This window comes from Microtus oregoni, unplaced genomic scaffold (genome assembly GCF_018167655.1).
Source record: "Microtus oregoni isolate MIOR12 unplaced genomic scaffold, Mior012 000005F_ref0000423, whole genome shotgun sequence".
Lineage (NCBI taxonomy): Eukaryota > Metazoa > Chordata > Mammalia > Rodentia > Cricetidae > Microtus > Microtus oregoni.
The window spans coordinates 64,327,627-64,353,007 of record NW_024543064.1 but is presented as its reverse complement, the minus strand read 5'-3'; the positions used below and the strand labels follow the sequence as shown (position 1 = coordinate 64,353,007).

At 39.2% G+C, this 25,381-nt stretch overlaps 1 protein-coding gene across 3 annotated transcripts in view; it reads right to left on the bottom strand.

Annotated features, from left to right (window-relative positions):
- Positions 1 to 24,833, bottom strand: part of Zdhhc21 (zinc finger DHHC-type palmitoyltransferase 21) — a 48,538-nt gene extending 23,705 nt beyond the window's left edge. Inside the window, exons 1-6 of one of the 3 annotated variants that reach the window (XM_041651505.1) lie at positions 24,674 to 24,833; positions 19,237 to 19,382; positions 13,233 to 13,429; positions 11,797 to 11,895; positions 6,840 to 6,951; positions 3,653 to 3,791 (exon numbers count right to left, since the gene is read on the bottom strand). In XM_041651505.1, coding sequence (XP_041507439.1) covers positions 3,653 to 3,791; positions 6,840 to 6,951; positions 11,797 to 11,895; positions 13,233 to 13,386 — 504 coding nt within the window. In that variant the 5' untranslated portion in view covers positions 13,387 to 13,429; positions 19,237 to 19,382; positions 24,674 to 24,833. Of the gene's footprint in view, positions 1 to 3,652; positions 3,792 to 6,839; positions 6,952 to 11,796; positions 11,896 to 13,232; positions 13,430 to 16,387; positions 16,402 to 19,236; positions 19,383 to 24,673 lie in introns of those variants that run through there. The other 2 variants (XM_041651504.1, XM_041651506.1) reach the window with 2 other exon arrangements.
- Between the last annotated feature and the right edge of the window lie 548 nt (positions 24,834 to 25,381).

Here is a 25,381-nt window from a genome sequence, read left to right as displayed (position 1 = left end):
TTCCAGAGGTCCTGGGCTCAATCCCCAGCACTCACGTGGGGGCTCATAAACATTTGTAATGAGCTCTGGTGCCCTCCTCTGCTCTGCAGGAATATATGCAGGCAGAACATTGTATACATAGTAAGTAAATTAATCTTAAAAATAAATCTTAAAAATATTAAGAAATAACATTAAAAATGTTCAAGAAAATGGCAAAATGCAGAAATTTCCGTAGAAAACTGATCTATGAGAAATAGTAACAAATGGAAATTCTAAAAGTGCAAGGTACTAAGTAACAGAATTAAAAACTCAAGAGAGTAGAAAAGCTACCATTAATAAATCAGAAGTCAACAGGAAAAACTAGACTGAACCGTGTGATCTTTTATGTTGTGTGTGTGCACACAGTGTGCATGTTCACGTGTGTGCAGGTCCATGTAAACGCTGGGTGACACAGAGGACAATGTTAGGCAGGGTCCCCCACTGATGTGAAGTCCACCCATTAGGCTAGAGCGCTGGTCATAAGCTCCGGCGCTGGGATGACAGTGTGTGCAGCCACACTAGGCACAAGGGCTCTATTCACTAAGCTGTGTTCTCACTGCCGAGTATTCAAGAAAAAAAAGTTCTTGCAATTTCAAATTTCTAAATCTTCCGTATAAGTACTATTGTGCCATTTTTTTGTTGTTACTGGAATTTCTTTTATCTGTCACCAAACCCCCAATAATATTGTTCAATGGTTTATAATTTTTCCATGAAAATGAAGCGGCTAAAGAAAATATTCTCTGCTTCTGAGGGTTTTAGTAAAACCAATGTAACATAAGGTAAACATCTACTATTTACCAGACTTTTGCATATATTTTTTTCTTAGTTGCTTTAACTTTTTCAGATAAGGTCTTATCTATCTAGCCTTATCAAGCCTCAAACTTGCTATGTAGCTGAGCTGACTCTGAACTGCTGATGCTCCTGCAATCAGCCTCCAGAGTTCTAGGATAGACAAAAACAAACATGCCTGGCTGTATATAGTTATTAACTTATTCAGTTTCATTATCATTCACATTTTTCAGAGCATGAAGTTACAATCAGAGGAGTTACGGAATCTGTTAAGTTACATACACAAGAAGAGAAGCTAAGCATTTGCACCTAGCACATCTGTTTTCAAAGTGAGTTTTCCACTACCATGGTCAGCACACTTAATACTGAGAACCAAATCTTTAATATTTTTGAGTTTTGCCAGTCAGGTAGTCTGTCACCACCACTCAACTTTGTTGTAACACAAAAGAAGCCATAGACTACGCATGGAAAAACGAGAACAGCTGTCTTATCCCCCAGTAAAACCTACTGACAAAATCAGCTAACTGTGGAGATCCAATTAACCTCCAGGGGCAGAGGCTGCGGCCCCGCCCTGCCCTGCAAGTTGGTCTCTCTTCAGGATCTTTTCCTCTCCACTGACTGTTCTTACATCTTTTCTCTAGCTTTTTGGAAAACTGTGATCTTCAGTCCACTGAACAATTTTAAGATACTTCTGAGGCCCAATTATAACACAAACAGTTTTCTTGGAGAACTCACATGTTCTAACTAACACCAATCATGCCGCAAATTAACCTTAAGCAAGATGAAACATTTCTAAAACCCTAATAGAAACAGGAACTGTATTCGCAGTGTGAAAAATGCCAAAGATTCACATTCACATTTACAGTCATCTTTTCTGAGGGAAGAGGGGAAGACTACAAGTTCCAAGTTTGTCTGGGCACCAGAGTGAAACTAAGGTCAAGATGGACCTGGCCAATTAGTGAGTCCTGTCTCAAAACAAAGAACCAAGCTCGGGCTACAGCTCAGTGGCAAAGCACTCATCCAGCTTGCATGAGGAGCTAGGGTAAAGATCAGTGCCAATAAGAAGCAAAACTGTCCTTTGAATTTGATCCAGCTATTGGACCCAGCTTTAATAAGGTACACCATATTTAACAATCACAATCCAATCATATTCAAGTCAGATCCCCACTGAGGTCAGCAGTCACACACAACAGTCAAGTCTCAGAACAAGCCTGTGCACCAAAAGCAACTACACACAAAATTGAGACTCCCATCACTTGCATTACACAGTTTAACGACACACCTATATATGGCATGTCAAACGCAAAGCCATAAAGAGTGTAAATAGTACAGAAAAAGTACCCCTCCACCTGTTCTTCTTTCTCTTTCTCTCTTATATCTCTGGACTTGCATGTGCTCTCTCTTTTCCGGCTTTCCCCACCTCTGTCTCTATCTCTGTGTTTCTCTCTTTCTCCCTCTCCCACCCCCCCCCTCTCTCTCTCTCTCTCTCACACACACACACACACACACACACACACACACGGCATTTTTTAAAACTACAACTAAAGTCCAAATAAAATGAAAAGTAACACAGGGTTGTGCTCAATCCCAGCTCTGTAACCAAAATCAGTTGGGTAATCTTTCCCTTTCTGTGTCCGGTACCTTATTTACTCCATTATCCTCAATTTTCTCTTATAAATACTAGAAACACTAACATGAGAAGCCCACAGCACAGTGTTGAGACAGGTGAACCAAAGGCTCTGGAGCTGCTAGCATCCTCACCATGTAGGCAAGTCTGGGCAATGCTCAAATGATGTGTACCTAAAGGCAACTCTGGAACAATAGAACACTGGGTCTTAACTTTTGGGTCGTGACCCTTTTGGGGGCTGAAGGACCTTTTCACAAGGGCTGCCTAAGACCATCCAGATATTTACATTACAACTCATAACAGTAGCAAAATTACAGTTATGAAGAAGCAACAAAATTAATTTTATGGTTGGGGTCACCACAACATAAGAAACTGTGTCATAGCATTTAAGGGTCATAGCATTAGGAAGGTTGAGAACCACTGCTCTAGAACATCCTAGAAATTCATCTTACTACCAAAGAGGACCAGATAAAGTGGCACATGCCTGTCATCTTAGCACTTTAGGAGACTGAGCAGGAAGGTCAAGAGTTCACGGTCACCCTGGGCTACATTCCATAATCTAGTCTTAAAAAGCAAAAACTAAAACGAGAGAAAGGAGTCCTCTTCTCAAAAAGTTAACTATTTTTGAGAACCTGTAAAAATTTAATTAATTATCCACACTCCAGGGCAGACCTAATGCTCAGGAATAGCTGACCTACACAAAACAGGCTTTTTATGTCCAATTCTTTTGGTTATGGTTTGGTGGTTCTGTCTTTTTGGTTTTTTTCTTCTGTTTTGAGAGAGAGAGAGAGAGAGAGAGAGAGAGAGAGAAACACAAGCAAGAACAAGAACCTGAATTTGCGTAGGCATGAAGGTGGGAAGGATCTGGGAGGAGAGAAGAAAGAAACTTTTAAAATAGTAAAATAAGTAAATAAACTAATCTATGTTTGTTTTTATTTTAAAAACAAGAAATTGATACTTTTTCTTTGTTTTCACTATTTTAGGTTATTTTTAAACTCCTATACCAAAAGAACTAACATTTTATTTTCTGAAGATATCTAAACACAAACAGCTATAAAGAGACTTGTGTAACACTTTCTCAGTCTCTGTGTAGTGTGAAGCTCACTGGTCTAAGGCTAGCTTTGTTATCTCTGCCCGCCACTCCGGTAGTTTAAGGAGCCATCGTGTTTACAGGTGTACACGGCTGCTCTAACATCAGTGGATATAAACATGTCTTACCAAATTACGCTTTTTTAGTGGAAGAAAATAATAATAGTGGCAGAAAGAAAACATCAGTGCGTAGCAAGTCAGAAGCTCAGTGTAGAAACACAGCTGCAGAAAGAGCCAGTGGTTGTCTTCACCCACACAGTTGTTTATCCTGAAAAAAAAAAGAGAAAGAAACACGGAGCCTTTAGTAAGATGCCCAAATGAGGATCATGAAGGTAAAAGCCAGCTCTTTAAGATACACGTTTATAGTGCCTCTGTAAGTCACAGCAGCTGGGTGAGGTGGGAGAGCAGGTGGGCAGAGGACCTTCAGTTACAAGAGGCTGTGGCCCAGAGGGTCAGAAGGAGAACCTCGCTCTGCATCCCTGCCCTGCCATAAAGCGCTCTAGTAGAAGAGAGCAATCCGAATACTTTAGGGAAAAACAGCCCAAACTCGCTACTTGGATAGACCTGTGAGGCACACAACTTTATTTTTACTTTATAAGAAAAATGTATCCTTGGCAGCTAAAAATAAAAACATATTCAAAATCATTTTCATGTCCTCTCTGCCAAAACAACAGCGAAGTCCAACTAGAAAGATGATGATGCTATAATCATAACCTGCCAAGGTTGGTTTAAAATGAGTAAATTCTATTGCTACAAAATTAGTCTATTTTAAGATTCCATAGAAAAATCTAACTTAAAATTCCAATATGAAACTATTTTTATCAAAATTGTATGAATATTTTCCTTTTAAAATAGAACCATACTATCACCAAGAATGGAATAATATACTATCACCAAGAAGGGAAAAACATGTGTACACATGTGTACATATGTATAGACACATAGATACACATATGTGTGCATGTGTGTATGCATAGACACACATGACATATGCATATACATGTGTATGCATAAACATATACACATACATAACATGCATGTGCATGTGTGTGCATGTGTATGTATAGACACATATAACATGTGTGTGCACGTGCGCATGTGTATATAGACATGCATGCACGTATATAATATATGTGTATACATGTGTACATATGTATGGACATATGCACACATATATGTGTGTGTTAAGATTAATTTGTGTCTTAAATTGTTTCTTTTAAGGTGTGTAGTTTTGCATTATTTTTAAATATCAAACAGAACAGAGCTGAAATGCTTGTGGGTTTAATCTGAGGCTACAGAGCACTATTGGTAAACAGGAGAATTAAAAGCTTTATTGTCAAGAGAAGTGCGCTCACTCAGGCATGAAAGGGCTCTCAGCTGTTGCTGCCCCACCCCTCGTCTCCACAGGCTCCGGAACAAGGCTCTGAGACATCATAGGAGCTCTGACAGGCACAGAGCCCTCTTGTGTGCCTCTGCTTAAACTATTTAGAAAGAATGGTCAGAGACGAAAGCAAAGACTTTGAGGCGTCTGAGAGCTGGCCACCGACTCTGAAGCTCTGACAGTTGGAATGCTGCAGTTCTGAGAACATTAAGAACCTCTGTCTCCAATTAATACTGTGGACACCCTCACTTGGACAACAGCAGTGCTCTGTAGGAAATTCAATGGAAGAAATTCCCGAGTCTAGATCAACCTTCCTTGCTAATCTCCAGTTTCTTTCTACACCCCTCTCCTCCCACCAATACCCTGAAACAGATACTGGAAACAAAAAACCTACAGACAGAAATCTCTCAGCATCACAGTTCAAGTTAAAGGGTGCTTCATTTCCTCACCAACAAGTTAGTCTTTACCTCTTAAAAACAGATCACTAGTATTAACAGGCGCATTGCCCAGATGATTCTTTTAAACTTTAAATTATAGCATTCTCTTGTAAGGAAGCATTAACTTTACCATGAATATTTATTATCTTTCTAATTGATAAGGAAAACTAATATAAAAAAGTGCTATGAATTTTCAAAGTGATTACCACTTATCTCAATGCAGATTTCACATAGGGTTTTTCATGTTTTATTATTGTGGATATAAGTAACACCGAGTTTTAGAAAGTTGAAAACTAATCTATTTAAAATGTGAGGCACATTTTTTAACACTGCATATCCTAGTATATAATATCTGTTAGTAGACTTAGACAATTAAAAAAACCTGAAGTACTTTTATTTAAAATATTCTTCTGTTTTTCTAGTCTCTGGAAGTCTAAATAAACAGTTCATAGTTAAGAAAAACAATGTAAACTAAAATTTTGCTAATTAGCAATGCTATAAAAATATAGTCATAAATAAGAGAAAGTTATCATAATAAAGGAGGTGAAATTGATTAGCATCATTAGACAAAGGTGAAATGTCTTCCTCAATCGACTGTAGGTAAATGAGCTGTTTTTTAAGTTAAAGAGTTATTATATAGTTAACTTCATATATATATGCATATATATTCATAAACTGCTATATCAATTTATAAGTGCTATACCAATTTAAATATAAACAAGATCCAATGTAAGAGAAGTAGAATTAAATATAATATCTTGCTCAAAAATTTTTGTGACAGCTTTGAAATGAAATACAAGAGATGCTCAGAGCATTTGGTTTTTTAATCTACTTTTTAATAGTGTCTTTAAATATTACAACAGAGCCCCCTATTGACCAAATATATTGGCAGTTCCACAGAAACAGCTAATTAGCTCTTATATACATCCAACACGCACAAAATGTAAATAATATACAACAGAAAATACTATAAAAGGCATAAGGAGTGGAAGGGAGTTATTAGCAAGTCTGCAAAGTGTTCTCTAACGAGTAAGGAGGAATTGAAGCAGTGGCCATTGTGTCTTAGAAGCCCCAGTAGGTAGCTGTTAGGTAAGTGCTCCCACACATCTGGCCATGCACCAAATGCTCTGCAGGCACTGCCTCATTTGATGTGCGCACCCTAGTCCTTTGCATATTTGGTTGGGTATGTGTTAATTCTGAAGTTTTCTGCACAAATGTCTTCTTGTTAGCAGAGATAAATCTCTACAGATATTTATTCTGGGAGTTGCAAAAACCAATTTTTTATTTTAAAAAATTTAATGAAATGACTTAAGTGTTATTTCTGTTTAAAGCTGGAAGGTTCTCAGACTGTTCTTTTTTATTATCATTAACTAATCCTCCTGTCTCAGCTCCCAAGTGCTGGGATTACAGATGTGCACCAACACACTCATGTTGTAGGGTACTTTCAGCAGCAATCCTGTGGCTGTCTGTAAGCACTGATGATCATCTACTTACTTACCAAGGACAGTGGTGGTCCATCCTTCTTACACAGTGGCCACAGCGGCTGCAGTGATGGGATCGCTTTGGCCTCATCAAATTACACTTGTTGCACAGCTCCCACAGCTCCCGCTCTGGGAAGGAGAGCAGATTATTTAGGAATTAGGCATGCAGGTAATGCTGAGACTCTGTAACAACAGCCGGTGCAGCTGAGACTCAGTAACCACTACTAAATTCCAAAGGCAAGCTTCAACTTGTTTCTCTAAGACATTCCTCTTTTTTTCTGGGTCTCCAAAATAATCAAGCACCTCTGCCATAAGTGCTGCTATATGTTCTGTTCTTATACACTTCTATTTTAACATTATAAAAATACAATACCATTATTTCTAAGTAAATAACAGAAAGCATGGCTCTGAAAAAAATCATGAGAATGTAAGTAATTTTATAAAACCCTAAACTCTATCAAAACACTAGAATTTTATATAAATCAATTAATTTATAGAAATTGTTTAATATAAGAGCACTAACAAAGAAATAATACTGAGTCTTAGTTTCAGTACATAAATAAGTTGAAATCAATCTTATAAATATTTCTCTAAAGCATTTTATTTTTTAGTTAATTTGGATGTGTATATTAGGAGCAGGCTGGAGGTCAGATTGGGTTTAGAAGGCATCCAATAAAGAAGTGAAGGTTAGAAAAATCATTAGTATTTAGTGCAAATAAAAAGAAGAGGGTATTTTTTTTTTTATGAGACAGGGTCTTGCTACTATGCAACCCAGGCAGGCTTTGAACTGCCAATACTCCTACTACAGCCTCCTCAGTACTGGCATCAGCTCTTGCCATACACCCAGTAATTTCCTCTGGACTATTAGAAAGCAACCTACAATTATAGATTTGCAGAAGTAAAGATAAAAGGTATTTTGTTTTCATTACAAATCATTCTAATCACATCTATAAAAGCTATTAATTTATCTTCCAAAATTAAATAATTGCTTCCTTATATGAGATGCATATTCTTTACAGTTACTAAAATGAAGTTTTATCATTATAAAACTCCTAAAATTTCTTAATGTTTCTACTACCTCCATAATCTTACGGTAAATGGACAAACATAGTAGTTCTCAGAGTGAATATTATCATGTAGAGTGGGGCCCTTGCATAACAGTGGTAATCACTAAATGCCTACTCAAATACGAAAGTTAAAATTTTTAAAAAGAGTCTGTTTTTAAAAGAAGATGGCAATAGTGCTCAATTTTCTAAAAGATTCCTTTTAAATTCTATTACTTTGATTTAATTGAATACTCCAATCTTGATAGAAAAGTATGAGACAAACACTCTGCTGTAGATCTTTTGAAAGAAACAGGTAAGTAGAAGCAAAATCTGGCTGGACAGTGATGGCACAGGCCTTTACACAGCACTCAGAAGGCAGAGGCAGGCAGATCTCTGTGAGTTCAAGGCCAGCTTGATCTACAGAGTGAGTTCCAGGATGGCCAGGACTGTTACATGGAAAAACCCTGTCTCAAAAAACAAAAAAAAAAAAAAAAAAAGTAGTAAAATCTGTATCATATTAACTATGTTAAAAAGTCATCTCTTACAGATCCTCTTTTAATGGAACAAATCATGAGAGACACAGTACTGCAGTGGTTTAAAGACCTCGAGCCGGCCTTGCTACAACACAGAGTGGAAACTCCTCATGGTGGCCCCAACTACATGTAGGTCCCGCTACACTCAACACCCACAGCCAACGCTGACACTGACAATTCACACAAGCAGACACAAAGAGATTCTCCACAGTGGGCCAGTATTCACATAAAGACTTTTCAAATCAACCCTTTAAAACACAAATATGCCTTCATTCTATCATTTTCTGATGAATTAGTATGTAGCAGTCTACAGAGATCAATGTTTTATTCCATGCCTAACTTCCTGTCTCCTGAGGGAAGAGAATTCCTGGCCATAGAGACCCCTCTCTATGTATCTCTGCTGCCCAAACCAGGGCTCTTAACTTACCCTATTTGTAACCCCTTCTTGTCAGAGGTATTCTTATACGATTCCAGTTATATAAGTAAATGAGTTTACAAATCAAACTTTATGGATGAATCACAAATTATTTTAAAGAAATTATTTGGTTTACACAAGCTTTTAACATTTAAAGAATTTCATACCAATAATACTTATGCTTGTTTGTTTTCACATAAGGAAAGCTTGATGGATATTTGATACTGCAAGACAGAAAGTTTTCAAATGTTTTGCAGAGTTGATTGATCTTTTGATTTTATAATTTTCAGTGCTAAGAACATTGTGCATACACAGCACAAAATCGCGTAAGAACATCTAAAGCCATTTCAGAAAGTACTGAAAATTCTGTCATAATCCTAAGCCAAAAACCATTTAATGATTTTTTAAAGATTTCATTTTATGATTATGTGTATGAGTGTGAGTGTTTCGCCTGCACATATGTCTGTGCATGTGCATTCGTGGTGCCCTCTACTAGGATTACAAACTGTTGTGAGCCACCATGTGGGTACTGAGAATCAAACCTGAGTCCCCTGGAAGAGTGGCCAGTGCTTTTAACCACTGAGCCATCACTCCAGTCCCCATTTAATTTTTTTTAAATGAAACTCACAGGAAGTTTAAGAAAAAAAAAAATTTCTTTCTTGAGACACATTTGCTATTTAACCCTGGCTTGCCTGAAGTTCACTACATATTCAGGCTGGCCTTGAATATTTGTAGGTAATTCCTCTACTTCTGCCTCCTGAGTGGTAAGAATACAGGCAGGTACCACCTCACCCAGCTCTTCAGACAGTAATATTTAAGATCCAACACTTTTTCTATATATATTTCAAATATACATGTAAATAATTTTAATAATGTATATAGGTATAACAATCTCATTTGACTACTACATCTACATGCTCAAAGGTTTTAAAATCCAATTCCGAGTACCTTCTCAAGGGAAAAAGGATATTCCCTGGTGTTTAACTTTGCCTCATATTTAGTGAATCACATGTATGCTAAAGGTATTCTAAAAAAAAAAAAAAAAGACCAACATCTAGATGAGAGGCAAAGATAGCAGAATCAGCTAGAAGATGGCAGGCTAGCTAGCCTGGAATGCTCCCATGCAGCTGCAGAAACAGGACACCCTGCTTCAGTGCTTCAATACAGTAGAGGGTTTTTATCATTCAATATCTTATTCAACAAGAAACTGCTCCCGAAAATTGTCCTCTGACCACTACAAACACACTGTGGCATATAAGTGACTGAGAATGCACACCCATTCGGTGTGCGCTCAATCTCTCTCTCTCTCTCTCTCTCTCTCTCTCTTTTCACACACACACACACAAAGAAACAAATAAGAAGAAAAGGAAAGAAGAAACTGTATATAAAATGGTTCTGTGTGATTCAATAAAAATGTTTATAACATTTAATTATTATGGCTTTAAGTTTCTTTTTCTGAAGAACCCAACTATATGAAACTTCCCAACCTTCAAGAATTTACTAAAAAAAAAAAAAACCATGATTCTGTATTTTCAACATTTTTCATGCTGTATTATTCTTCTTTGTTAGAGTGGCAACTTTTACTAAGTTAAAAAACGTACTTACACTGGGTAGTGGTGGCACCTGCCTTAATCCCAGCACTCGGGAGGCAGAGGCAGGTGGATCTCTGTGAGTTTGAGACCAGCCTGGTCTACAGAGTGAGTTCCAGGACAGGCTCCAAAGCTACACAGAGAAGCCCTATCTCGGAAAAAAAAAAACAAAGACAAAACAGAAACCCCCTGCCCCCCCCAAAAAAACCATCAGATAACCAGTACCAAAACGTGCATGACAACTCCGATACCCCCCTAAAAATATAGCAAAAATAAAAGACAAAAGAAAAAAATTAATATATATACACACATGGTTAAAAAGATGACAGTGAAAGGTCTATGTTTGTGACAGCAATGTATCTGTCCAACTAGGTAATCTAGGCCCGTCCTAGATTAGACACTCCTAATCTAGCTCATCTAACTCAATTATCTGAAGAATCATGTGATATGAGACTTGTAGACTTTGAAAAAATTAAAATGTAATAAAGACAGTTTGTTCATTTGTCTGTTTTAATTGGATAATGAAGAAGTTCTTTGGCCTCTTAAGAAGAAAATTGGCTCCCTCAAGTAGGAGAAGACAAAATGTGAACCCCCTAAGTCAGCAAGATTCCCTCACACCTGGGTCAATGTCCAAGCATTCTGATTTAACTAATACAGTTGTGATCTGGACACTGAGGTACAAGTTAGGAAACCACTAACTTACTATTGAAAATGCTCTGATTCCTAAATGGACTATAAAAGCATATAGAAAAGTACAGAATTCTAAAAGTTAAAATATAAATAAAAAAATAAGCTCAAAAGAGATAAAAGTGAGCTTCCATTATATCTGGTATATAACAAAATAAACAATCCAATTCATTTCTTTTCATGGTTTAAATGGTTATCTGGCAACATATTAATAAAAAAAATTATCTTTAATTGATATCAGGATCAAAAATTTTCAATTTTTCATCAAGTTATTTGGATCTGCAGAAGACAAGAAATAGTGCCCATAACACTGAAAGTATTTTCTCTAAGCAACTTATCAATATCACAAGGTGAAAATCCTGTTCTTAAATAAACCAGAATTTCTCAGGTAATTTGTTTCATTTAACAGGTATTTATTTGGTGTAAGAGGCAGACTCTTCTGGAGACTAGAGATACAGTTCACACCATCATGTACACACAGAAGGAAAAAGGACCTCCATGGTCAGAATATATATGGATCTAAGGAGTGAGGAGAAAAGAACAGCCACAAAATGAGGGGGTGGGAGGGGCCTTGCAATTGAAAACAGACATGTTTCATAGTGGTGTCAATGACTTACATAAACCATATATTGGAATTTATAAGGTGTTAATAACTTTAATAATTCTAGCATCAGCAAAATGAATAAACCTAAAGAAAACCCTACCTGCATGTGGGATCTTGGGGTTTTCAGGGAGTCTTCCAGGATCAGTTAAGGAGGCCCTCACTAAGGCAACCAGACAAAATATAGAAATGCCATAGAATACTGTAACATGAAATTAAATAAATAAATTAGGCATTTGCCCTTTAAAATGTTTTATCAACAAGCATAAAGTTTAAAAGTGCATTTTAATCAATCCCGTCAGAATAATCTTATCAATAAACTAGATATTAAAATGAAGACAACTTATTTTACTCATCAAATAGTCTTGTCAAGATGATAGCCATACTAAACGTACCAATTTAAATATGATTTTCTAAAATAACTGAGAAACTTAAAATAAATGAGATGCTTTCACAGAGTGGCCTCTGATGATGACGAATGAATGAATGGACTCATTTAAAAGGATCAAACAGCACTTAAAAAGAATTCTACATTTAACCTTTCATCAACTCCACCTTCAAAATTATCCTAAATTAGTGATATTTTAATTGCCTCTGTTGATGAATCTTAAGAGATGTACTCTTAAAAATTAAGAAATGAAGAATTAAAAACTTTTGAAAGTTAAAGTAACCATAAAAATAATATTAAGGACCAACTGAGATTCAGTCACCATAATTATACATTTTAAGTTAAAACATGGGCCTTTTGTGGGGGAATACAAAGCCAACACACTGAACACATAAAAAGCAAACAGTGCTCACCAAATGTGTGCCTGACTACAAAGTAAACGTGTTTGTTTGTTGGCTTGTCTGTTTGATGTACATCTTACTAAAGAGCTCAGGCTGACCTACAAGTCACCATTTTCCTGCTTCAGCCTTCTGAGTGCCAAGACCACATGATCATACATAGCAATATGGATCAGCCTTATTACTTGTATAAATAAGGATTATATTTCTTATAGCTGCTATGAGATCAGAATGAGGGGAAGGACATGAAAGCTGTAAACACTATGGATGACCTTATGAGTCATTTTTAGGGTCATGACTCGTTAGGATATCATTTCCTAGTAAAATATTCCACCCTCTTCCCTATCATGCCTCCATTTTCAAGTTAGGCACAGTGATGCATGCCTAGGGCCCAGCATGGAAAAGGCAGCAGCAGAATGGCAACTCCTAGGTTACAGAGGGAAGCCCTGTCTCAAAACAGCAATCAATCAATCAATAACCGCCCATGTCTGCAGTTAAATAACAAACAGAACTGTTTCAGGCTTTTCTCTTGAACAAAACTGTCTTCACAGACTTTTCGGAGTGAAATGAATATGGAGGTAGTATCTTAACTCTGCAAGTCCAGAAAAGCTGCTGTCTTGTCCAACTGTAATGTAATGAAAAGGTTAGCAGTCCTGCTGAAATAGCACATTCAAAGTTATGAAGACACTGTACTTCAGAACGTTCACAGTAAGAAAAAATGTTTATATAAGATAAGAAGACTTAGAAACTTACTTATTATCAAAATGCCTGGAATATGTCCTTCTTCATAGTGAGGAAAGAGGACAATTTTGGGAATTAAAACAATATTGTATAACCAGACAAAGACAATCAAACCCATGCAGCACCAACCATGTGGGTCAACAACAAAGTGAATCCGAAGCCCCATTCTGCAGTCCTAGAACTGCCTGCCAACCCACAGGAAGACAATCCTAGAGAGAGAAAAGAGAGAGTTACAAACATGGGACAATTCCTCAACAAAAACTGCAGCTCTGGAAACTATATAACAACATTTACCGAATTTCCTTTGTATATTTAGGTTTTTTTCTCAAGAAGAATTTAGGGGAACAAACAGAAAATTCACTAAAATCCTCAAATAATCTAATTTTAATTGTTCATTATAAATCATCACTATTAAAAGTGTAAATTCTTATCATCTGCTCAATGAAACTTTTTATCCTTACTACAAATTCCATGTGTAAACACAGAGAAAAGAGTGACTATTTCCACCAAAAGACATGTACAGAAGTCTAGCACTTTCACCAAAAAGCCAACATCACAGACTCTAATTCTGGTTACCTTATAGTGGAAAAGTGCCTTGTAGCTGGAAAGGGATCTAAGCCTCTAAAGGGCCAAAAACATTCTGCACCTTGATCTGGGTAGCACTTTGTGGATATATGCGAATGTAAACATAAAGATCCCGTATGTACTTAAAACCACAATGAAAAAATTTATAAAATATTTTAAAAGCAAAAATGAAGTGAAAATTATAAATAGTTAAAATGATTAACATTTGTGGGGTGAAGCCCAACCAATTTCATTCCTATCAGCTCAAGAGGACTCCTGTTTAAATGGGACTTTCATTCAGCTGAGAGTTAACCATCAACAACAGATCCCCATATGAGACAGTCTCCAAGTGAGCTGAAGTTCCAACCAGAAGTGATGTCCATCAGTGACCTAAAACACATGCATTCTGTAGTAGGCACGACTTACAAAGGTTAAACAACAACTATTTACTGTACATAGCCTAGGGGCATCTCTGATATAAATTAAAATAGTATAATAATAAATTAGACCAGTCATCTTCAAACTTGTAGCAAACTAGAATCAATTAGGGAGTTTAAAAAAAAAAGAAAAGAAAAAAGACATATTCCAGGACGCCACAAGGCTCCAAACCCACGTGCATCGTCAGGACGACTGCTAGTTCAGGACTTGTTCTGTGCCAGTCCTTTTCTACAGTGTAGACACATCTATCAATAAGGCATGATCTTTGCTTACTTCAGTGGTTCTCAACCTATAGGTCGTGACCCCTTTGGCAAACCTCTATCTCCAAAAATATTTACATTACAATTTGTAACTGTAGAAAATTACAGTTATGAAACAGCAACGAAAATAATTTTATGTTTGGGGTACGTGGGGAACTGTATTAAAGGCTTGGAGCATTAGGGAGGTTGAGAACCACTGTCTTAAATAAACAAGTCCAGTTGGAAAGTGTCATTTTAAAAGGGTTTAATTTATTATGGTAAGTTCTAGATCTATGAACAAGTTGTCAATAAATGCACAGAAGATAGGACCGAGTTACATCCATATCCAAGCAGGACCTCCTGAAACAGATACAAACTAAGCTCAATCTTAAAAGATGAAAAAGCACGGCAGGAGTTCTGTAAAGGGAGGCAAGGACAGGGTAACTACAGCCTGAGCATCACAGGAGGAGGTGTCAGTCTGCCACAATGCCTCCCAGGGACAGTGATGAGGGGGTGGGGGGCGAGAGCAGGGGGGTGAAGGTGGGGGGGAACACTCTCACCATGGGGGAGAAACAGATACCATTTAGAATGCTCGAACTTTATTCTTATGCACAAGAAAGTTATTAAAATGGGAGTAAGTAAGATTTGTACTTTAAACTCTTGTATGGAGAATAAAGTTAAAGACAGATCAATTCAACTAAAAGAATACAAAAGCCAAAATTAATTTTAGAGAAGAGAGCAACTGAAACAAAATCAAATCAGTAAGCCTCACTAGTTGGCTCACTACTAGGAGTTAGAGAACAGACAAGGATGACCCCAGATCTGCAGCTGATGATACACCAACCATGTGATTCTAAGAGTGACTGGTCTCCCACTGAAGGGTCTTGGGGTGCTCAGCATGGCCAAAGGCCACCAAAACAAAAATCAAAGAGCACTAAAGTTAAAAATACATCCCCTCTCATCCTTAGAAACTCCAACTCCTGAAGCAACAGAAGAAAAGGAAGGCAGCTAATTAACAGTAGACTCTTTGCCTAGCATCCATCCCCAACACAACCAAAAAATAAATTAATTTAAAAATATATTTGTAATTTAAAAGGGATGGCAAGAACTCAAATGTAATACCCCCAACAATTCAAATCAGATAAAGTCCAAACCAGTATTTTATAAGAATGATAACAGGGCTAGCACCTAGGTCCTTTAAAAAGTAAAAGCTGAACTTCATTACCATTTAGTCGGAAATTTACAAGACAGTCCAGTGTCATTAAAGTAAAGAAAACCAGAGAAAATAAAGCATACTGTGTAATTTTCTAGGAATCATTACACTAAAAACCAAAAGCACACAAATTAAATACCCACATAGCTAAAGAGATCCATTCCAAAGAATAATTTGGGAGGATGGGAAGTTGGAAAAGGGCTTTGCTATGTAGCCCAGGTTGGCCCAAAATTTACTACTAATATTTTTACACCCTTGCTAACTATCAAGAGCTACAGAAAAAAAAAAAAACAGGCTCTGCCTCTCAACATACTCAATAGTATGGCCTTCATCTGCCTTTTTGGCTCTCAATGCTTTGGTTCTACTCCGGACTAAAAACAAATTTCACATACTAGAACACTCGTGTGCTCACTTCTACCCTGTTAGCATTAGAATAGAAACACGAACAAACCTACTAGCAAGAAAGAAAACTATCAGCTATTCTTCTTTTGATCTTTGTTTTTAATTCCTTTAGTTTTGAAGTAACAAGTTGTTATTATTAAAAGATCAATACCTCACAACAGAAACAACTACAGTGACAACGTCATCGAAGATAGGTCTGTTTCCCTGAAGGAAAATATATGGAAAGGAAACACTCTACAACAGCATCCCCAAGAAGAGCGAGACCAGAGAATTAAACAAGGAACACAAGGTTGAACACTGGAAACAAATACCTGATCAGTAAAACTCAGCGACACATGGTCCTTCCAGTCGGCTGGGAGAACAGTGGGCTTCCCAGAGCCACAAGCCTGTGACTGGTAGAGGCAGGATCACGCCAGCGTGGACGGCTACCAGGTGTGGCTGATGGCTGGACAGAAACTATTACACACGGAGCAATAATCAAACTCAACAGCGCTGCTCAGGCTTATGGGCGGCATCTGCCAAATACTTTCATTAGCTGGAGATGCTAATTGTATATTAAATGTGAGCTCATAGTCAAACTTTGAAGTGACTAGCTGACGAACTGGTTCCTCGACACTGGAGATTGCTATCTGGTGACTGTACTTTAGTGCAGTGACTGGCTTCATACTGACGTAATTACTACAGCATAAACTACTTTTAAAGAAATTATAATTCAACTGTAATAAACTGCCCTGAGGAAATATTTACAATGTTCTATTTATTCTGAAGGGATACGCTCTTTCCTTTCTTGCCATTTCAGTTCACCACCTCAGATAAAAAAAAGATTTGAGTCACTGAGGGAAAAAATAACAAAAGAATTGACTATATGACAGAAAATTGTAATCTCAGGATAAAAATTTTAGAGAAAAGTAAGGATTAGCCAAAATAACTAACAAGAAATGAAGTCAAACATGTATTTGCAAACTTAGTTTATGACTCTGCACTTTAGCCAAAACTGGTGTTATTACTATTCCATAAGTATGAGAAACATTCAGCATTTGCTGTTCATGTCTCAAGTATCCCCAGCACTCTGTTTACTGTTTAAATTTAACTCAGGACCAAAAAGTAACACAAATTTCCCTGGCACTTTAGTTCACAATGATCTCTGTTTCCTTATAAAGACCAATAAAATCCAACTCTGGAAGAAAAAAAGCAAGGAATTTTAAATGCTTGGAGGGAGGATGGCCTTCACAACCAAAACCCCAAAAAAGACAGACAATATAAACATTTAAATTTCTGAGCTCAAAATACACAAAAGACAAAATTAAAGACAAGGCCCTCCTGGAAAGAATATTTTAACGTATGACTGATAAGAGGCAGACAAAGTAAACATAAGAGGAAGCAACTCACAAACAGAAAAACCAAATGGGAGTCATCACTGATGAGGAAATGGGGAGTGACTAGGTACTTTCTCATATGTTGAGAAGGCACAGGGAAAAGCACTCCCGTACATTGCTGACCTGCATGTAAGTGAATACAGTCCTCTTGAGAGGACAATTTGGCACACCCATCAAAATGTGAAAGCCTTTAGCCCAGCAGTTTTATTTATAATACTTATCAGAGCACACTCGCAAGTGTAGAAAGCAGACAGGACAAGGATATACGGAAATACAACACTTTCTGTAATCAAAAAAATAGAGTACCATCTAAAATCTTATTGCAGCTTTATCAAACATTCATCAAACTTGGGGAAAGTACATTTAAGATGAAGGCAATCTGTGCTATGTGCATGCCACTTTACAAAGCCAAAGCTATAAGCCAAGCCTGACTCAATATTGAAAAATAACCTATACTGAAGTATGAGGGTGGGGTTCCTGAGGTCTGCAACTTACTCTGAAATAGAATAACAAAAAAGTTGACTGATGGGTGGGCAGAGAGACCAGTGAGTATATGATGAGGTTCAGAGCACCAGCTGCAGAAACAACAAGAGATGGCATTCAGCTATTACACCTGAAAATTTATTTCCACATTTCTGTTTGAATTTTCCAAGGTGAAAATTTGGGGGCCCAAGTTATAGGGCGGCTTGTATAATAGTTTTTAGGAAAAATAGAAGTGATTTCTACATAGAGTACATGGGAAACATGTACATAGAGTCTAAGGAAACAGTAACCAAACTGCTCCAGTCATCCCATGATACAGTGTACTAAGGGTCAGCTCTCACACGCTGACTGAGGTCCCTGGGAAGATGGCTGCAGAAGCTGAGCTACACTGCAGACCCCAGCATGTTTATGTCATATGTCCTCCAAAATCTAAGTCTGTGACGAGTAAGAAAGACTGCACAACAGCCTCCAGGGAAAACACTATGTCCTTGACAACAGGGGAAAGTGAACCATCTCTGACAAAGGTGACCAGTATTCACCACAGTAAAAATATCTACCTCAGAAGGGAAGTTCAGCCGTGGGCAGACCATCTATGCAGAGAAAGCTCACACGGGAAGTACGGCTGACTGCCTCAACTTTCCCAGTGGATTTCTGCTTGGTGTGGCAAGCCTGTGGCTTGGCACTGGCGATGTTTACTATCTCCAGCTACTTGAGCGTCGTGACTGGACACAGTGAAATGCTAGTGTGATGAGACTCTGCCGTCACGTGCATGCTTCTCTGTACTGGCTACCCGACATCTTTGCTCGCCCCGCTCACTGCACACACGGCCATTCACGGACCGCTCCTTAGATCACACACAACACACGCTGACAGGGCGGTGAGGAGATGGCTTTTATGTTCTATGTACAACACTTAACTTTCTCCTAAGTTTAGTAGTGAGGGCATGTTACTACATTCTTCTCAACCGACTGGAAAATAGAAACAGCCTAAAGCACGGGCACTAATGACCTAACAAAACATGTTTGGATTTCTCACTTCAAATCAGTTTTTTTAGTGTGACACAGAAGATCTGCATAAAGCCATGTAAGGTTCATAATTTTAAAAGGTGTCTGAGGTTTGTAATAGAAAAGTTTTATTTAAGAAGATACATTCCATCAAGATTTAAAATAAAAAGTCAAATAAGTCTCAACTGCCTTTAATTCTTCATTAGCAATGAACGACCTGCTAACCACCGGATTCCAAGGTCACACCACGTCACAGAAAGGACGCACATTCCCGTGTAAATTCAAATGCCCACTTACCACTGCGAGTTCACGGCGAGGAGCTGTGATTTTCCCGGCACTTGCATTTACAAGCAGTGTCTTCTTGACTCATCCTTTGATTTATTTCTTTATAGTGCTTATCCCATCATACAGGCCTCCCATCCAGAACAGTTTTCCGTGAGTGCCTATGAACAGTGTAACAATAATTTCTCAGAGACAAAAACCGTAAGCAGGTAGACATTCTGAGAGAATGCCAATAACTAGTGTTAGAATCAGAAATCAGACGATGTCACTCGACCTGCGCTTTCATACTCCAACCCCAGGAGCACCCATGGCCGTTAATCCGGGAAGCTCTCTTTTGAGGTCACTCAGTTTCGACAAAACCAAATACTCCTGTGTCCTGCATTTGAACACTGACCTTCCTGAGCCCCAAAGCAGAGTCACAATGCAGTCTGAGCTCACTGGGTGAGAGTCGGGGCAATGATGATCAAAACGGGAAGCTACAAGTCCCTAAGCATGACTCATCAGAGAAGACATCAATGAACAGAGAGTAAACTTGAATATATGCTTCACTCAAATGTACAAGACCACCAGGAGTCACCCACAAAAGTGAATTTCTACAGTTCAAAAGTTAACAATAACATTATAATGAACTCCATATAGGATGTACCAATTCACTTCTTTATTCAGCCACGTTATTAATTATAGCCTAACTTCTAGAGCACTGGTGTTAAAGAAACTCAGGTCCTCTGGAAGGTGCTCTTAGGCACTGAGCAATCTCACAGCCCCCACTAACTTTAAGCAAGTTCAAAATGGTCTCTTTCTCTTTGCCTTGGTCTTGGGAGCCAAGTATTTATGATGAACTTGGGGAGCTGCTACCCCTTAATGGTAGCTAAATGAATTATTTTTCCAGGAAAAAAACACTGAGCCTTACATGCAGTTCATTATGAAAGATGGCCAAGGCAATACCATAAGTCAAGCTGTAAGGCTGGAATGCTACAGCGCTTCCTCAGTGTCTTTAGTCACGTGATTAGGAAAGAGTACAGGATAGTCATCCATGAGTCAAACTCGCATTCACTGACTTAAAATCAAAGCCATCACTCTCAGTGGAATACAAGCCGTATCTAGTCCCTAATTCCAAAAGTTAGGGATGACAATATCCCACTGCCTCAGAACTATAAAATGTCATAAAACATTAACACTCTACATCTATTAACACTCTACATCCAAAACAATATAAGTCATTAAATAATTTTTCTAACACACAGCAATAAAAACCAAAGTTGCAGGTGTGTGTCTTTAAAGCCACCCTAAAGCTATTTTGATCTTATTCTACTCTAAAAAAATTAGTTAATCATAGCAGTTAAGTCAAAATACCAGTCTCTAGCTGACTCCAGGAATCAGCCAATGAGCTAATGCAATTGTTAAAATATCACAGATAGTGTATTATCAACAAAGTAAACCTAACTCTTGGATGGACATTAAAAATAAGGAACTAGGGTAAACTGTGGCACAGTCTACTTTCTTTCCAAGCTTCACTGTAACATGGCAAACGGGGACAATCCCGCCAACTTAGAGGGCTGCTGTCACACTTCAGTGAGAAGCTGCCTGGCAAGGAAGCAGCACTGCCCAATGGTAACTTTAAAGGGAAGTGAATTAAAGATAAGTATTACTTCTAACTTTAGCACTTACTATGTAAAAGTATCCCTGTAGCCCATGATCAAAAGTGGTAATAAATTTAGCCACCCATCTACTTTCTACTTTATTTAATACCAAGACCAGGGAATTATGTGTCATAGCAAACCCTTCAGGGCCAGCAAGATCCCACAGTGGGTAAAGGCACCTGCTGTCAAGCCTGAGGACCTGAGTTCAATCCCTGGGACCCACACGGTGGAAGGAGAGACCCAGCTCCTGCACACTGACCTCTGGCTATACAAACGCACCATGGCAAGTGTGCACCCACACACACGCATTGCATACACATTTACCCAACATAAATAAACTGTCAGGAAAATCCCTTCAGTCTTGCCACTGGCATTGGCCAGCATTCTAAGTATGCGGGAAAGAGGTGTGCCACGTGCTCTCTGATATATTTTCAATCAGAAAAAGAAAACTAGGGGTTTGATCTGAAACAAAGGCCCTACTCCAAATCTCAAACACAAAGTAAGATGTCAAACTAAAGAGTGAGGCATGGATGAAAATCAGCACTTGACTTCAGAAGCTGGTGGACAAGTGCAGTCAAGGCATTTGGAGACACAGTTCTCCAAAAAGAACTCCAGTGCCCAAATGCATTGCCCTTGCACCTCCAGTGGTTTCAAGAATGCACTCTGTGGAAAGCTTTCAGTCACTGGATGGGAACAAAACTGTACATAAGCTGTTGCTCTTCGCAGGCACTTGGTGTTCTGTATCCTGGCCTCAGGAGTGGAACAATCCCAATGGACCTCAGCACCGCGCTAGCGTTACACACGTCAGCGCTGCACCAGCGTCACGGGCTTCATTAGACTCTCCTGACCAAATAACTTGGAAGACATAGCATGGTATCCACTAAAGACAGACTATCAGACACTGTTTCAGCCGCACAAAAGTTCTGTGGGAACTTTCACTGAGGAACATGGGAGTACGAGAACACAAATGCACCATTAATGTAAGGTAGGGACAGGTTCAATAGTAACCTTCCTCCAAAAAATAGCACCAGGAAAAAAACGTTCAGATAAAGTAAAAGCCAGAAAGGAAGAGGCCAAGTAAGGTTCTTCCTGGGTGTTGACCAAGCAACTATTGCCCTACAAGTAGCCACTGGGCCAAGATATCCTGGGAGAAAAAAAAAAAAAAGGGGAGCTAGATTAGGTTGCCCACACTCAGCAAAGCTTACCAAAGTGGGTATGAGTTAAGCACACTAACACTAAATGCTTCTAACTATGAAAACCTGCAAGTTTTGAACAACTTAGTAACTCTGTAGCCACAGATAAAAGGCCTAAAACCAGAAACTGGAGATCACAATCAAGCACTACTAATTTGTACCTAATCTGATCAATTTTGTGGTGTGTGTGTGTGTGCATGCTCTCAAGTGTGTGTGTGTGTGACACACACATGCACAATGTACAGATATCTACATTCAGTCTCTTAAATCCTAGAAGAAGCTTAATCTACCCTGAGGTGACTAAAAAAGAAAAGGAGGCTTCTAATGCAAAAGACATAACCAGAAAATGTCACAACTTACTCCAGGGAGATGTAAAACAGGAAACAAGTAAATAAACTACCATCATAGTAAGGTATTTTGGTTTGGCTAACTGCCTAATGTATAAAAAAAATATGCCTATTAAAGTGATAAGTCTTAGCCAGGTGGTGGTGGTGCACACCTTTAATCCAAGCAGAGACAGATGGAGATAGATGTCTGTAAGTTCAAGGCCAGCCTGGTCTACAAAGTAAGTTCCAGAACAGAAAGGGCTACACAGAGAAACCCTGCTTCAAAAAAACAAAACAAAAACAAACAAAAGACACAGCTTACTGGGGACTCTTACCCAACAAATTGCAACCCTGACAAGACAGGAGGTGTGCTTCCTTCTACTTTTGTTTTCCATCCTCTTCCTTCCCCCAGTGCCAGTGATCAAACCCAGGGCCCTGCTCGTCCTAGGCAAGAACTCTACCACTGACTGGCATAGGCACATGTATGCACACACACATACAGGTTCATACATACATATGCACTCATCTATATGGGGAGAAGTCAAACATTTTCAATTTCAGCGAGAGCCATTTGTGCACTGACTGTTCCACTAGATGGTAAATGAATGATCTTTTATTTCCACAACATTTGAAAAGTTGAGTCTAAGCCCTAATATTGTTAAATAACGTAAGAAAGTCTACATCCCTTTGCTTTCCCACTCATGTCTGATAAAGTTACACTGCGCAATGTAAAAGCCTATGCTGAAGACGTTTCCATGGGCTCCATGTGGACATTCCCAGAGTTCTTAGTTTCTTTACTAAGATTTGTGCTTTCCTATTATGATTCTGAATCACCCACTATGAATTAGAGAAAACAGGCTTTGGCCAAATAAGTAAAAATGTTACGATCTGGATCTTAACTGCTATACTTATGTGTAGGTACTTAGGTTTAAATTTTCTTAATAAAACAAAGCATGCTTAGATATCAGTTTCTCTTGAACATGTACTATTTTGTTTCTCCCAGCTACAGCTCCTAAAACAGTAGTTGAAATCTCCACAGTTGGAAGATATCTAGCATAATTCTACTGATTTACATCCAAACTGAATTCTGGAGCTCTGGTACTACAAACATATTTACATTTTTTTTCCCATGAGATAAATGCTTTAAATGTCCCCTCACCATGTCAAAAAGTGTCAAGTTAAAAACCTGGCATTTGCCAAATAAACATGGAAAAGCCTTAAAAAAAAAAAAAAAAACAAGAAAACACGGTTCTTGGAAAAGTTTACCCTGGCTACCTAAATATATGGGTGAGAAAATAAACTGGATCCCTGACCTACCCATGACCCCACAGCTGGATAGAACAGGAAACAAAAGAGAATCTGGTTTTCCTTTCCTCAACTCCAAATTTGTTTTATTTCCAACTGATTTCACACCTCTTCAAAAGCTTTCCTGTTGAGAGAGGGCCGGCTGAGGTAAAACAGAGAACCCCTCTGAACTTTATCTGTGAATCTCAAGCACTGAAGAACTTAATGAGATACTGCACCAAACCCTTTCATCTAGGAAGGGCACTCACTAAGCAGTCATCAAATGGTAAGGGCTATTATTATCTTTTACCACAAAGTAAGTAGTGAATTTTTTTTGGTGGGGGGGCACATATTAGCAGTGGGTGGAGGACCCATTTGACAAGTCTTTTTAGCTTACACTTAATTACTCTTATTTGCCCTTACTTTGGGTTGTAATTTTTATACTATGATTTATGACCCACCCACAATGACCTTGATTTTTTTTCCCCATCCTATACTTTTATGAACTGCTAGACTGCTGTATTTTCAAGTAATAATCGAGCAAGTCGTCTTCGCCCTGAAGATACAAACATCTTCCACTGACTCATAAGGGTTCTTAAAATGTGACCCAAATACAGCTCGAAAAAGACCATAAATTTTAAAGGCTCACTGCAGTTTAAGTCCAGGTAGCGATTACAGAGAATGGTAACAAGTGCAAAGTGCTGCCATGCGGAAAGCCATTTTCTCAAAATCACCGGTGTGGCCGAGCGAGAGGAAAGAGAAGGTCAGTGGAGGTGCACGGTTTCTCTAGGGGCTCCTCTGCAGCTCCGCACCAGAGACCTCGAAATGAATGAACCGCGCGGTCACACCGGCAGCACGGGCCCCGGAGGAGCAGGGAAGCCGGAGTCCCGGGGAGAACTCGGCGGATTTCTCTCCCGCCCGGGTCAATTCACCCGGCCCGCGAGGGGCCGCGGCCTCCGGGAGGGATGCTCCGCCGCAGGTGTAGGACCGCCCGCCGGCCCACACTCACCGCCGCCCGCTCCGCAGCTCTCCACTCGGCTCCGCGCCTCCGCCGCCCAGGCCGGGCCGCGCTTCCCTTCCGCTTCCGGGAGCCGGGGCGCCGGGACCGGCCGAGTGGGTGTCGGCATGCCCGCGCGCTCGCGCGGGAGGCACGGCCGCCGTCGCCGTCTTCGCTTCGCGCCCCGGAGCTGCGATGGGAGCCGCCGAGGGCCGAAAGACCTGAAAGCGCTCCGCAGCCCAGAGCTGCGCCTGGCTGGCATTCACCTAAGCCTACCTGTGCCTCCCAGTCCTGCTTCCTGGCCTTACCGTGTCCCCACACCCTCCCTGCAAAGGCCCACCCTTAGCTTTAATAGTGCTGTCATCCTCCTTCTGTCAGGGGACAGACCTCTCTCCCTAGTGACAAGTTATGGATTATCCATGGAACTTTGCTTCAAAATTCAGCTTGCAACCTTTGACATCGACAATGCTGGATCTTGTAAGGGAACGTGTAGTCTCTAACCTGCTCAAAGGCCTGCTCATTCTATACCTGAATTTTAGTAGGATCTGCAGGTGATTCCTATTGGTGCACCCCAAAGATTAAAAAGAACCCGTTTTCAGTCTCTCGGCCTTTAGACCCTCTATTGGGCTACCCCAGCCATCCAAGGTTTTTCCAATTCTTGCTGTCAACCTAAATCTACATTCAAATAATCTTCGTATGTATTTCAAGAGACCTCTCTAA